This window comes from Borostomias antarcticus (assembly GCF_949987555.1).
Source record: "Borostomias antarcticus genome assembly, chromosome: 11".
In the NCBI taxonomy this organism is placed as follows: domain Eukaryota; kingdom Metazoa; phylum Chordata; class Actinopteri; order Stomiiformes; family Stomiidae; genus Borostomias; species Borostomias antarcticus.
The window spans coordinates 7645224-7661484 of record NC_140244.1 but is presented as its reverse complement, the minus strand read 5'-3'; the positions used below and the strand labels follow the sequence as shown (position 1 = coordinate 7661484).

Genomic DNA, 16261 nt, shown 5'->3' with positions numbered 1-16261 from the left:
GGCCTCTGCATGCCAACTGATTAAATGAACAAGACTTGCCCACAGAGCTCAGGCTTATGTGACAACTACTCCTGTGATTAATTGTGGTTCCTTTTACAACAAAATGTCAGCCACTGATCAGCTTCAAAAATCCAATTATGCTCTAGAGTGCTGATGTTCTCTGAAGTTATGCATTAAATAAGCTCCTCAGTGAGAACTAGCGCTGAACAGCTGTCTCTGACCTTTTAATTGATCAAATGTGTCACTGGACTGCCAGAGCAGGTATGTGTAGCTAGAGCAGGCCTAGAGCAATCCTTTGAGGGATACCAAGAACAAGACAAGTGATATCGGTGCCTTTATACTTCAATAGTTGGAATGATGGGTTGACTTGAATGATTCACAAAAATCTCTGAAAAGATTGTAGGTGTGCGTGTATGCGCGAGCGCGTGTTTTGGCTGTCGAATAGGTTAGGATATCTCGAGAACAAAGTAGCGTATTGTGTGCTATCAGTGAACATCACGTCTTCCCGCGATCCAAATGGAGACGATAGTGCACGCTGTGAAAGAGTCATTTTCCAAACGCATACAGTATGATACGGGTGGAGTGTGCACGCGTCATTCCTATCTGAGCTCGTGAGGATACAGCCTATTCCTCCATTGTCCTCGCTGCTTCCTAAGTAAGGGATTTCAAAAAAACAAGGACGACAAACGAATCTTTCCTAAAGGATATATAGCATATCAGCCAAGAGGGACTTCAGACAACTTCGTTTGATGCCCCAGACAACTTGGATTTAAGTCAGTTGAATCAATTGTGTTTGGTGGACTTTTACCTTCTCCCTGTTCTGCTTTTTATTGTCTGAAAAATGTCAATTTTTATTATTATCGATTTTTAACTAATAATTGCGCTTCAGGTAGGCTATGTAAGAATGACATCAGTGCAGCGCGGGGGCTGGATGTATCACATCTCCAGCGGTGGAATATCACAACACATCCTCGTGCTCCCCGGGAATTGTTAGCCTATTAGTATGAACTCCTATTATTCACATAAAATAGTCTATCTGTACCAGTAGGTCTATTTGTATTGTGTTTGCCTTTATTCCTGGAATGAGTTCCAGAGCAACAAGCGACTCTGTTGGGCATTCCTGCGCACATTTGGGAGGAATAACGCATAGAAAAATAGGTGCGATAGCTTCAGAATAATTTAACGTCCACCTTTAACACCCTCGTTTTTTTAGAGTCAGGGCACGTATGGACTCTATTTTGACAATGCCTCGTATTGGATTCATAGAAGTACTCTGAAAAGTGCCTTGTATTGGTATTTTCCTTTGCTTGAATCGAAGTCACAGCGGTCGGAGCTAGAGGGATATCATGGCCAGGCACCGTCTCGTGGAGCTGAAGCCCTACTTTACATTCCGGGTATTGTGGATGATTAAAGCTTTTTTCGACCTGACATTCTCCCAAGAAATTTATGCACCACATTCCATCAGGATCGAAGGGGACGTGACCCTTGGTGGCCTTTTTCCCGTCCATGCCCGGGGGATCCCAGGGATCCCCTGTGGAGATATCAAGAAGGAGAACGGGATCCACCGACTGGAGGCGATGATGTATGCTTTGGACCAAATCAACAGCGACGAAGATCTTCTGCCAAACATTACTTTAGGTGCCAGAGTACTTGATACATGTTCGAGGGACACGTACGCTTTGGAGCAGTCCCTGACATTCGTGCAGGCGCTAATTCAAAAAGACACGTCTGATGTGAGGTGTACTAATGGTGAACCACCGGTGTTTGTCAAGCCCGAGAAAGTTGTTGGGGTGATAGGAGCCTCAGCCAGTTCGGTGTCTATCATGGTAGCGAACATACTACGGCTGTTTCAGGTAAGTCCTCGCACGTCATGGGAAGTGCAAAACATCTACCTGTCTCATCAATATATAGGCCTAATTACCAGCCTTGATGTTATCCTCTCAATGAAAGTCAATCTCTACAATGGATTTTACACACATGGATGGTGCGGTTAAATTCGGAACGGCTTCCTCTCTGCCATATCCCCGCCCCCTTGTTACTGCATGTAGCGCTGTGCGTGCATGGTTCAATTCTACAGAGAAGTTTAATTATATTCTGTATACAGAAAAATGGAGTTTGAGCTTTTAAAGAGGTGATTGAGAGCTCTCGTGCCTGTTTTATTAAGAAACCCCACCTGCGGAGCTTATGCCGCGTGCTGCGTGGTGCTGAAAAGACAGCGCCCGCGCCGTGCGAAGGCGCTCATTCACATTCCACAGATCTCATTTCCAGCCACTTTCCTCATCAATTCAGGATGGCGTATTCAGCAAAAACACATGCCCCTATTAGAAAGTCATACCTTGTACTTCAATCAACTGTCCAGATGCCTATTAGCTAGTCTATTTTAAATTAATTCACATCTGTTATTAGTTTACATAATGGTTGGTATGACTCCCTCTATCTTGTTCTACCTTGTTCTCATCAAAGGCACCAACCAACGCTCCTGAATAATGAAGGAATACTCACTGACATAACTAGAACTAAAAACACATCTGATGGGGAAGACAACTGCAGCTGTCAACATCTCTCGTAATGTATTCCAATGCCTGGAGATAAACTATGTAATTATTTTTTCAGTGATCGAAAACTCACAGATGTGGGTTCATTACATCTATAATGTCTCTAAATCACCCAGTTGGCACCCAACCCTCATGCCACTGACGGCTACGATTGCCTTTTGTTTACAGCATGTGAGAGAGCTCATTGGACCTTGTCATGGACAAATTTACTTTAGCTGTATTTATGTTTAGAAATGCTGCAAGCACACCACACTGTGTGTCATATAGAAACACAAACAAGCAGGCTGATAGATAGACAGACAGACAGACAGAACTATTGGTGAATAGCAACCTTGGTTAAAGTGGATTCTGCCTATAGTGTTTATGATTTGGCTGTACAAGGGATACTGGGAATTGAGACCTGGTCCTTACACCTCAAGCCTCTGCATCTTCCAATATGAGGACAGTTGGTTCAAGGCTGATATTGTGGCTTACGAATCACAGCTGAGGGCTATCTTTCTAAACCACCCCTGTTGTACATATTTTATCCAAGGTAGCTGCCATGGGCTCATTGTTTACCTCCTGTGTTAATTATTGCAGATCAGAGGAAGGTTATCATCAACTGCCTCTTTAGTTCATAAAGTATAAATAAACACGCCATACACAATCCCATTAATCTTGGTCTCAGAGGGCTTTGAGGCACTTTACGCTGTTCTAGTCCTTGTTTATGTGGCTTCGTGCTTTGCTCCATACTGTCACAGTTGGTTGTGTCTGGAGTAAGTGAGAGAGTATAGCTGTGGTCGAATACCGCATTGCCGGGAGTCTAGAGACAGACCACAACACCATTCATCCATTATGGAGAGTAAGACTCATTCCAGACACTGAGCTGATTCCTTTCATTCTTGCAGTATTACAATGAAGGGCTGAGGCTAGCTGATGAGGATGTGATGATGTAGTGGTGATGTAAACTTGCTCTGGGTGTAAAAGTTCAAGGACACTCTGAGAAGACTGCTAGACATGACTTATTACAATATTTTGAATGAACAATCGGATTAAAATTAATATTTTTGCCAAGTAAAATCAATGAAAGTCAAAAGAACAGTAGTGATTTTATTATTCCATGGCCCTTACAAAGTAACTTGCAACACAGATGTGCTCTCCTCTGTCCCTACTCCCCTCTGTCTTAACTCATCCCTGTCTCTACTCCTCCCTGTCTTTACTCCTCCCTGTCTTTACTCCTCCCTGTCTCTACTCCTCCCTGTCTTTACTCCTCCCAGTCTTTAATCCTCCCTGTCTCTACTCCTCCCTGTCTTTACTCCTCCCTGTCTTTATTCCTCTCTGTCTTAACTCCCCTGTCTCTATTCCTCCCTGTCTTTATTCCCCTGTCTTTACTCCCCTGTCTCTACTCCTCCCTGTCTTTATTCCTCCCTGTCTTTATTCCTCCCTGTCTTTACTCCCCTGTCTCTACTCCTCCCTGTCTTTACTCCCCTGTCTCTACTCCTCCCTGTCTTTACTCCCCTGTCTCTACTCCTCTCTGTCTTTACTCCCCTGTCTCTACTCATCCCTGTCTCTACTCCTCCCTGTCTTTACTCCCCTGTCTCTACTCCTCCCTGTCTTTACTCCCATGTCTCTACTCCTCCCTGTCTCCAATCCTCCCTGTCTTTACTCCAAACTGTTTCCACTCCTCCCTGTCTCCAGTCTCCACTCTGTCTCCACTCCTTCCTCTCCTCTCTGTCACTTCTCCTACCTCTATCTGCTCCTACTTGTCTCTCCTCCCCTCTCTCTCTACTCTCCCCTGTCTCTAATCCTCTGTCTCTGCTCCTCCCTCTTTGTCTCTGTTTCTGTTATCCTCTCTATTGTCTCTACTCTGCTGTCTTCTCCTCCCTATCTCTATTCCTGTCTGGGTTCTCTGCTAACTCCAGGTATTTTCTCCGTGCATATGAGGTAAATGAGGTGCGCAACACCAATGTGAGAAGTACTAGAATTATGTAGTTATAAGGGCATGATTGCAAAATTCAAGCAACAAAGCAGCTAACACAGGTAGGATATTAGTCCAACTATAGCCTACTAGACCACTATGTTTCATTCCCTATCATTTAGTGTATTTATAGGCCTACACAAATTAACATGAATGTATTTGTACATAAATGAACCTCACTGAACATGTCATCTAAATTTCAAAATATGTAATGCATTTATTAGGAGTAGGCTATAGCACCCAAGGCTCTATCGCTTATTGCCATTAATATTGCCATATAATAGGCTATGACTGAGATATGTAATTTAGTCTCGGTGCATAGCACATTTCCCCATGGCCAAGTAGTGTAGGAGATGTTTTTAGCTCTCAAACCCTTTGTTAAATACTCTTATCCCAAACATTTTATTCTAAGAAGCTTGAAACATATGGGCCCACGTCTTTGGTGCAATATATTTATCTAAAGACAGAAACCGTAGGGCCAGCTGGGTACGTAAGGGTAGAGTCGACCACCGCGACAGCTGGGCCTAGCTGCCATAGGGCGCTGTGACCCAACAAATGCCAAGTCCCTTTGAGCGGATCTCTACCGGCATTGTCCAATAAAAAGGTAATTCCTCTTCCGCGCCAGGATACTCTCCTGTTCAGTGCAGTGCTACGGTGCCTCGTGTGCGCACAACACATGAGATTGAGTTGGTTCCCAGTTTAGTGAGCTATACCTTCACTAAACAAATGTGAGATGAGTTGCGGTCTTATCCACAATGCAACCTTATTTCTACAGTGCCTGAGCCTCTAATTTTGGAAAGCGCAAAAAGCGGCGGTCTGGCATGCCACTAACGGCGCAGTGGTGTCAGCGCGTTGGCGGGAAGCACCAATGTGTTTTCGTGCAGTGTTGCACACTAACCACCAGGAGGCATAGGTGATCAAAAAGCATCTAGTGGCAGCGGAGCGTACTGCCAATACTGTAGATTAGGCTATTGAGGGACTGGGAACTGTAGGCTGGAATGTAGCCTATTCAGCGAAATATAATATATACTATAACTAGCCTATATATAAACTATATTATCCAACGGCATAGATCCGGTCCATTGTATCTATTGGTCAGTTTGCATTCCAGCCGTGGCGATAACCACGATGGCCCCATGCTAAAATGGAATGTTTGCACATCTTTTAATATCAATCCACCTCTTATAAGTAGCCGTGGCAGTGTCCAGATCAATGTTTACAAAGATCTGCTGTAGCATTGTCGTTACCTGGCAACGTTCCCTTTTCAGCGAAAGTATCCGCAAAAGATTAACAAATAGTTCCATTAAAAATACATTTATTTAAAGTTCGTATTGTCTTTTTTAAAATGTTCATATTGACGGATAAATGTGGCAACCGTTGTATAAAAGCATTATAGAACTCGAAGCCGTGGGATGTCACGGATATCGCCACGGCTAGCGGGGTGTAACGACACACCGCTGCGCGTAGTGCCTAACCACTCCCGCTAGCCGTGGCGATATCCATAACATCATCATGCTTTTCGTTCCATAATGCTTTAATAACATAACATTTGAGTTGTACAATGTATGTACATGTATAACAATTGAGTAGCCTATGGCGATGTGAACTTGCAAATCTATTTGTGGAATGCAGATATCTGGATTTAAACCATTGCCAGATTACTACTGCAATGACTTAACCACTCGGCCACCAGGCAGTATGGCAAACTTGGCAGAAGATGTAAAGATGAAGTGAATGGTAATGGTCAAATAAATTGCCATGTTTTGTTTTAAATTTGTGTATCCAGTGATTCAGGTATCATATGATTTATACAGTAGGTAATCCAGGATCTAGGTTAAGAAAGTGTAACTTGTCCTAATAGTGTCAATCTGATTTGTTTCTCATGAATCAGATATTTTGATTTACATGCATAGAAACATACGATAATATTGGTTGCTTAAACAGCAAATAAATAAAGTGCAGAACAACCATGACAGCTCCACAGGCACTGTGTACTAGTGTACCCAAACAGAGTGTTCTGTGTGTTTTGTTTTTTGTGTGTCATAGATTGAAATGAGCCAAACTGCTCAATGACCCTCAGACTCTTTTCCAGTTAGTGAACATGATGATTACGTAACTGACAGCTGCACCGCTAGTTCAGGTCACAGGTCTGTAGCTGACTGATTTGGTTCACTTCATCAATAGGCTAGCGGTGTTAACTAGTAGCAGTAGTTAACTCACAACAACCCAAGGTAGCTTTATTGTTATAATTTCATTTACTCACACTGGACAGTGTAGAATGCAAAGTTCGCAAAAGGAAACTTGCAGGGTGCAAGCTATCAGGACAGTCGTCCATGTGGATCAGTGGAGGCTCGTCCATTGAGGCAGGGGAGGACAGTCCCCCAGGGGAGGACAGAAATATAAATATAAATATATGAATTTATTTATTTATTCATAATTAATATTATCTCAGTTTTGTTCATAAAGCAGGTTTTCCCTATGGATAAAAAAACATTATTGAAATTCTAAAGCTCCAACAGTGACATATATAACATGCAGCTGGAGGACCCATAGATATCTATGGAAGGGAGGCTAGCCTCCCTTAGGGCGGGTTCTTTTCACTTAAATCAATGTAATGCCTTTTTTTCTTGCTAACTTGTGATTGGCCAAAATGCAGAAAAATTACCGCAAGGGAGGACAGTACTCCGGCCCTATCTGAACAGGATTCAGATATTGACATTTTGTTAGTCCAATCACATTCCAGATTTACCACAGTGAGGGCCGATTGAGTCGGCGTTGATGTCTGTGTTTCTCTTCCCTGTGGATGGGTGGATGGAAAACTTTCAACTGAATGTTCATATTGTTCTGATAATTGTAGGCTATAGCAACATAAGAGTGGCAGCTTTGACAGCAACCCAAATGAGCTAATCCCATAGCAGTATCATTGCAAGCTAGCCATGAGTGAACTGTTTTCACTTGCTGTGCAATGTATTCCATTGTCCAGTTGTCAAATCTATTTGCCAACAAACTGAGAGCCAGCACACCTCAGTGTCCCTTAATCAAAAACATTTTTCATATATCACCTAACCTCTCCAGCACCTCACCAATATCAATTATTTTCTCTCTTTAGAGAAGAGTACAATCCATTACAACAACTATTGCTTACAATGTTTTATTGTTGTTTTGTAATATTTTATCATGAATATGATAAATAAATGCTGCATGTAGTTAAAGAAAGTGTTAATCAGTTCTTCATATGCTAAAATTGACTGTAAATCCACTTTAAAGCTGATATTTCAAATAATAACTGACTGAGGGAAAGTGCCCCCCGGCGCCCATGGGCGGTTATCCTCTCTTCCTCCTGTCCTCCTCAGTTTTTTGAGTCACCAGCCGCCACTGATGTGGATCCAGTCCATCTGGTCGTAGTTTGAAAGGCCGTTTAGACTGTACAGAAGAATTGCAGCAATGAGGGGTACATTTTCTATTGGTTAACATGTTACAATGGAGGCTTGAATTGGTCCTTACTGCAGCTGTCCCGGTCCTCATCGCTGTCCCTGTCTCTGTCCTTGTCTCTGTCCTTGCCTTTGTCCCTGTCCTTGCCTCTGTCTCTGTCCTTGTTCCTGTCTCTGTCCTTGCCTTTGTCCCTGACCCTGTCTCCATCTCTGTCCCTGTCTCCATCTCTGCACTGTTGCACTGAGAAACCACCCCATGGAGCCAGGAACCTCCAGGAATCATTAGTGTCTAAGATCACTTAGCTTGTTTACGGAGGCTTTGACGGTGTACAATAAATAATTAAATAATTCTCCCTCCTAGTTCCAATCAATAGTAAACTCCCAGCACCCTGCCACAGACTGTCTCATTTCCCCATTGCCATTTATCACACTAAGTCGAAACCCATTAATTTGTCTCAACATTAATTCAGAATGAGGCAAAATAATGTGTCTGAGTGATCTATTGGGACTGAGTTGTTTCGCAAGTCACGAGGGTGTTAGGTCGCTCTGAAGTCTAGGTTATCATTTAATGAAATAGTGCATCCCTCTACAGACAAGTGCTCTGTATGGAGATAATGAGTTCCTTATGTTTGACACTGACTGATTATTAATACTGACTGGTAGTGATAAAGATATAAAGATAAAAGTACATAACAGTATTTGTAGCTGCAGCATCAGAGCTACTGTGCCTATAGTGTACAGATGCCTCTCCATTCTCATGCCTATATTATCCTGCTGAGCTTCAAAACAACCAGCTGCTCATCCAGCAGAGCTACATCATGAGCTGGTTCGCTAACACTTTAAAATAACTTCTCTAATAACCATTAAACCTTTTATAAATAGTTCAATGAATAACTAGTAACAAATGGTTTGTCACCTATAATAAATGATTGGTAGATTTTATTTTCTATTAGTAATATGCACCAATACTTTACTGTTCATTTGTAACTGTTTACAAACCATTAGTTAATTAATACTCATTATCTACAAATGGGGAGAGAGGGGAGACATGAGAGCATGGTATGCTTAGTACAAAGAGAAAGGAGCAGTGAAGTAGAGGAAGTGACTATGCAAACACTGACTACCATCAGGGAGAGAGAGAAGAGAGGGTGAAGGGGAGTTAGAGAGGAGAGAGAGAAGATAACAGAGATACAGATACAGTGTGTGTGTGTGTGTGTGAGAGAGAGAGAGCGCGTGCAACTGCTAAATTAAGAAACTGTAACCCCATATAAAAATATCAGTACTGAAGACGTGAATGTACTGCGTCAGCCTGGTCTCACTTGGCAGACTTCAGAATTTGACGTTTGTCCATCGCGATACCAGGTTGACTGCGTGCTGTTGATCCAAAAAGTCTAATATGACAGCACACACATACAACTGCTCTGGAGTATCACTAGTGAGCTCGCTGGTTTCAGCAGACAGCGTCACAGCAGCCTCAAAGTGGAGGAAGAGAGTAGAGATGGACTAGTATAAGAGAAATACACCTCTTTTGATTGGCATATTTCCACTCGTGGTCAGTCTTCCACCTCTGTAGAGCTGTGTAGGATCAGTACTTGAATCAGGACTGTTTGGACTTCCTCTCACTGCTAGATTGTATTTCAGTGCTATTGGTCAAAAGGAGATTCCTTTCTTCTCAGCTGCATTATGTATCGAGTAGGGGAAGGATGTAGTCAGTACCTGGATGGCAGACCAGATTGTTCTGGGCGTGGTTCCTGCATGGTTTGGTACAGTGCATTTTACCAGCGGTTTACAGAAGTGGGCTCCAATTCTGTTACTGTATGTTATCCCTTTCACGAGGACTATGTTACATTGATTAAATGTCTGAGATTAAAACCATGCTAAACGGTATGGAAATGTAATGTGGAGTGCTCAATCGCTGTCCCTTCCTGCAAACTGCATTTTGATAAATTAGCTTGTTTTAATTACGCCACAGGTCTAGTGCTTTTGGCAGCGGGTGAGAGTGGGGGTGGAGGGGTGGATTATTAGAGTGTCTGTAATAACCCACCATATTTAAATCAGAGAGTAATTTATATATCGAAGTCACTTGGAGGCTGGAGTCGGGGCCTCAAAAACCACCACGTACAGACGTATCCAGTAGCCTGGTATGACCATCCCGATCTAGCGAGCTCAATGCTTCGCTCCGCAATATCGGTCTGGCCTTTGGCCAATAGAGAGCGATTACGTGGGCGGGGGTACTTGCCTTGACAGAGAAACACCTTCAGCCAATCAGCGTTCAGCAAACTTTTGCCAAATCCAGTGGAAGAACGGCAAAAACGGCTTTTCCACCGAGAAACTCCACTAGTGCATACTCTTGTTCTTGTTTAAGTGTTGTGATTAAGTCTATTTCTGCAATAACTGCACTTATAGCTGCGTTTATTCTTCTAATGTTACCACTCGTTGCTTTGGGAGCCGCCATGTTTGTTTAGCGAGCGGCAGGGACACGAACCAATCAGGGGCTGCTTTCTACTCTGGTATTGAACAGTAGTTAAAACGCAGTCCCTGATTGGCCCGGTATGGTCTGGATTTTGGGATAATCGCTCTCGAGGAGGCAAAGGCCAGAGCGTTCTGTGTTCAGCTCGCGAGAACAGGATGGTCGTACCAGGCTACGTATCTGGGACATGGGTTACACCTGTCGGATTCCTCAAGTCAAGCCACTACTGAACCTGAGACAATGTCGGAAACGTCCTACCTGGGCTAAGGAGAAGAAGGATTGGACTGTTGCTTAGTGGTCCAATGTCCTATTTTCAGATGAGAGTAAAGTATGTATTTTATTTGGAAATCAAGGTCACAGGGTCTGATGAAGACTGGAGTGGCACAGAATCTAAGCTACTGTACTTGAGGTCCAGTGTGAAGTTTCCACAGTCAGTGATGATTTGGGGTGCCATGTCAAGTGCTGGTGTTGGTCCACTGTGCTTTCTCAAGTCCAAGGTCACTGCAGCTGTCGTCCAGGGGATGCTAGAGCACTTCATGATTCCTTTTGCTGAGAACATTTATAGAGATGCTGATTTTATTTTCCAGCAAGACTTGGCACCTGTCCGTACTGGCCAAGCAACCAATACCTGGTTTAATAACCAGAGCTCGATTGGCCAGCAAACTCATCCCACCTGAACCCCATAGAGAATCTATGGGGTATTGTCAAAAGGAATATGAGAGACACCAGACTCAACAACACAGAGGAGCTGAAGGCTGGCATCAAGGCAACCTGGGCTTCCATAACTCTATAGCAATACCACAGGCTGATCGTCTCCATGCCACAGTGCATCGAGGCAGTAATTTGTGCAAAAGGATTCCCGACCAAGTATTGAGTGCAGGCATGAACATAACTTTTCAGAAGATCGACATTTCTGTTTTGAAAATACATCATTTTTGATTGGTTTTATGTGATATTTAATTTATTGAAATCTTGTTTTGGGGGGGGGTTTATCAGCTGGAAGCCAAACTTATGCAAAGTTAAACAAATAAATACTTGCAATACTTCACTTTGTGTGTAATGAATTTATAATCTATGAAAGTTTCACTTTTAGAAAGGAATTATGGCAAAAAACTAACTTATCCATGCTCTTCAAATTTTTTGGAAAGGATCTGTAGTTGCATCCCCCCTTCCATTATAGTATGATGTACTGTAGGCTACTGTACAGCGTTATCTTCTGCTAACGTGTGGCTAAAATGTATGATGTCAGACTGCCCTATGGCTGCATTTGCCCGTTGAACACATGCCTGTGCTGTTGGGAACCAATTAATAATTGCACTGAAGACAAGACAAGTATAAAGGCAGCCCCATCTGCTGTCTGAAGCTAATTAGCAAGAAAGAATACATGCTTCACAATGTAGACTATAGCACCATAAGGCAGTCGTCCACTATTTACTTGCTTTTTTCCCCCACGGAAAGTGTTAGCTTTTCACAGTGTCGTAACCATGACAAAGACAGTATGCTGTCTGTGTGTCTGTCTGTATCAGCTGCTGCTAACATGTAGGTGCTGTAGTAAGCAAGATAGGAAGCTAAGTTATGACACTTTGAAGGATACATATGGCGACAGCGCCCTCTGGCTGCCGATTTATCGAGAACCGCTGATCCAAACAACTTCACATGTGACACATGCACGTCCCTGGGCCCTGTGCAATATGCCTGCCACATATCAACTTCATACCTGCCAACATTGGGTTATGAAAGATAGGGAGATTTTTTTCATTGGTGTATCGGCCCAGTCGTTGACGGTAGGCCATTTGCCAATACCCCCGGCCCCTATATAACCCTACATTATAGTTCAAAATAATTATTACAAGATAGTTTTTTTTGTTTATTTTTATGATCGCTTCAGATTCTAATAAAAAATCTCAAAATGTGTCAAAAGTGCTTAAAAAATAATGTGTGTGTACAGTAATACAACATTATTGTACATATTGTGTAAAGCAGTTGCCTTAAACATTAGTGGACACTGAATTTGTGTGCATGTGTACTATTATGCATGTGTGTGTAAGAGTATATGAATGTCCAAGGCAAGCCTTAATCCTTGTTCCTTTGTCACCACAAGACTTGTACAGGTAGGTGGCATGCTTGGCAGCGGTGAGCACCTTCTTCGAGCATATTTCTTTTTTTCTTTTTCAATTTTTCTGTTCTTGGGAGGAGTGTCAGGTGTTTCACTATCCATCTCTAGCCAGTCTAAGACTTTTTCAACTGCGCGGCTATGCGAGTGATGCATGTCGCCGGGATGCACGTCATACACGCAGGCAGGGTTGCCAGATACTGTGACAAATATCCCCCACAATCTTACTTTTTCCTTCTGGGGAAAAATCGGGAGATTAGCGTGCAAAATTACTGATCAGGAGCCTCGCGGGAGAAAGGGTTAAAAATCGTGACTCTCCGGCGGAAATCGGGAAAGTTGGCAGGTCTAGGGCTGGGTTAAAAAAAAAGATTAATCGATTAATCAAATGATTCAGAATCAATTCATGAATCCCAAAATCGATCTTTTATTTAACGTATGAATGAATAAATGAAGGAATGAATAGTTCATTAATTCATTCAATGATTCATTGATTCATTCATTTTTGGAAATCAGTATAGATACCCAGCCCTAGTATTGATGTGTTGCATAACTTGGCAGTCATGTAATTAAGGTTACAGCTAAAAAAACAAAACAGGTTTTAGTAACACTAACCGAATCGATATTGAATCGAGATAATCGATTCTGAACCTTGTGAATCGGAATCGAATCGATTCTTGAAATTAGAATCGATACCCAGCCCTAGGCAGGTCTGCAACTTGTTCCTCACTCCTGGTTTTAAAAGGAGAACTCCTGTTCTCAAAAGGAGCGCTGACAGTCCCTCCAAGAGGGACAACCCTATTGGCACAACTGTCAGCGTGGGTTGAAATCCCACCCTGGGCAAGCCCTTAACATGGGTCAAACAGTTGAACACAACACAGACGACCGTACAACGGATACATCCGTGCCGTGACCTGGATGTCCAGTGGTGTGGAGGTCAATAACTGAGTGAAACGTAGAGTAGTTGCTGAAACTCACTCCTCTAAAGGAGCACTGGCAGTCTCTCCAAGAGGGACGTCCTTATTGGCGCAACTATCAGCGTGTCCGCCTCACAAGTGGAGGAGCTTGTTGAACTTGGGTTTGAATCTTGCCCTGGGCAAGCCCTTAACATGGGTCGAACTGTTGAACACAATGCAGGCGAGAGTACGATGGTTCGATAGTACACACGCATGCAGATTTCTTGCCTTTATTAGGTAGACAATTATCTTTTGGATAAGGGTTGGATGCGGATTTCATGGGGCCTGGATTGTCGGATATAGAGTGCAACATTCATAATAACTGATCAAACTCAGTGCTACAGATGTGGGAAGTTAGAAAATTCCCATTCTGCAGCATTTCACCATCGCAGTATTTGGCAGGTAAATCCTATTGGAAATCTTGTGGAATTTCAGACGGGTGTTATTTCGTTTCAGTGATGCACCACCGCCAGGTGACATCTATGAGTAGATTTAGCAGACTGGGCTCACAGTGTATTTCTCCTATAGTCTACGAATGAAGACAAGCCTGATCATTGCATCATAAAATGTCACATTCTATAATTTAAATGCTCTGTTGTAAAGCACTTTGAGCTGAATTTATCTGTATGAAAGGTGCTATACAAATAACATTTTATTGTTATTATTATCTTGTTCTCAAACATTTTTTTCCACATCTGGGTGTAATTTAATTATTACAAACACATATGTCTACAGTATCTATCTCAGTAACTGACGTCGGGTCAAGACGTGGTGTTAAGTCAAATGCGCAAAAGGTGTTGGCAATGTGGCGAAAGTGAGGGTTTTGCATTTTGTTTCTGGAACGCATTAAACTGGGATGTGACGCCGTCCCGGGCACCAAATCCCAAGCTCCGATACAAATTCGTACACCCCGGAAGTAAATTTGAAGACGGGGCACCAGCTAGTATAGCTGAGCGCAGTATGGCTTGATCATGATACAAAGAGAAAATAAGTTTGATCGGAGTCGCCATGAGTAAAGATCACTTATTATTGCCACTTATATTTGGACATTAACTATCTTGTGCATACAGAGCTGGCAGAGTGGCAGGTTTGACAGTCTTGTACTAGAGGGGATTCCCTGCCTCACGTTCTCCCCTCCACTTTGGTGGAGAGGAAAAAGTCAGTGGACATGAGTTTATTTGGGCTATGTATCTTTTAGTTAGGTTACTACCACCACTAGCTAGGTTAGCTAGCTAGATAAACCAGTCACTGTATATGTATTCAGAGATCTACAGTAAGCTAACCAATCAATGCAATTAGTGTGTTTTGCTATCTACATTAGACTACTGTACCTCTACCTTTCTTTCGCTACTGGTATAGCCTACAGCCTACTTTCAATTTCGCAAAAATAGCATTTATTAAAATGTAGCCTATTACATTGTTATGCTTTTATTTTCCTACTGTTTCAAAAGCAAGACATTTAGAGTGCTATTTCGGATAGCTAGCCTAGTGGAGTAGGAGAATGTGCGTCTTTATCATATAGGTTTTTCGCGACCAAGGACCAAATGATATTCATTGGGGGCCAAGCAGCGAAGCTGCGAAGGCCACCATTGTGTTTGTACCTTTTCTTATTATTTATTGGGGGCCAAGCAGCGACGCTGCGTAGGCCACCACTAAGTTTCTACCTTTTCTTATTTATTTATTTATTATTATTATTATTCCTCTGCCATTGTAGTCTATGGCAGCCCATAGAAGCGTATGGTAGAAAGTTATGAAAATTGGCACCCTCATTCGGGACAGTGCCCTGACCCTCCTCACCAAGTCTCATGTCCAGACTTCGCCCTCTCTAGCGCCACCAATGTGTCAAATTTGGAGGTGCATTTATGCATGCAGCTTTTCTTCAGCAAGTCCAATTTTCAAACTTCAGGTGTCCTTCAATTCCTTGGCTCAAGCCGGATTCAACGCACTCTTTGACGTCATTGTGGCCATCTTGGCTTCTCCGCCATTTTGAATGATGTGCAAAACCCTTAAAATTTTTTCACCAATCTGCACATAAATCGGTGGATGTCATCTATACACCAATGTCTACAGAGGATGTACTGGGATTTTTGATTATCCATTGCGTTCGCTCGTGACAGCCAATCAAAATTGGCAGAAACGCTGCAAAACAGGAACTGGGGTCATATCTCAGTAATATTTTAATCTATCAAAACCACATTTGGCACACTCATCCGAGACACACCCATGACATCTGTCACCAAGCCTCATGTTGACATCTGGTGCACTCTAGCGCCACCAGCGTGTCAAAGTTGGAGTTGCGTTTATGCCAGTAACTTTTGAACTGTATGTCCAATCTTCAAAATTATGGTAGCAATGGATTCCCTGGCTCATGCTGAGTTCAAATCACCCCATGGTTTCATTATTACTTAATTTGTTTGATTGCAGAATGAAAGGAACCCTTTTAGTCTTCTGCACAATTTCACCAGTTTCAGAGTGGTGAAATGCGCATTTCGGAAAAAGTCACACATTTTCTAAACTGCCATCCCTCTTCTAATTCTCACAGCTCATACACATTTTATATATCAAAACGTTCACACGACTCTTGGGATTCATAAAATCAAAAAAGCTAAGCTCTTCGATGTATATTTTTCACTCTGTGACAGTTCGAATAATGACTCCCCCCCCCCCTCCATTGAAATCAATGGAGCCACGCTCTAGAAAATCTCTCTTCGCTCTAGAATCTCTAACTGTTTCTAACTCTTCACCTCTCCTACACTTCTGAAGACCGAAGGACATATTATAC

The 16261-nt window shown here is 42.7% G+C and overlaps 1 protein-coding gene across 1 annotated transcript in view; it reads left to right on the top strand.

The window, feature by feature from the left end:
* Window positions 1-1346: 1346 nt before the first annotated feature.
* The window catches only part of grm7 (glutamate metabotropic receptor 7), a gene marked incomplete at both ends in the record, with an annotated part of 314459 nt that continues 299544 nt past the window's right edge, over window positions 1347-16261 (top strand). The window contains one exon of the mRNA XM_084445591.1: window positions 1347-1853. Within this exon, the coding sequence (XP_084301717.1) occupies window positions 1347-1853 (507 nt within the window). The remainder of the gene's footprint in view (window positions 1854-16261) is intronic.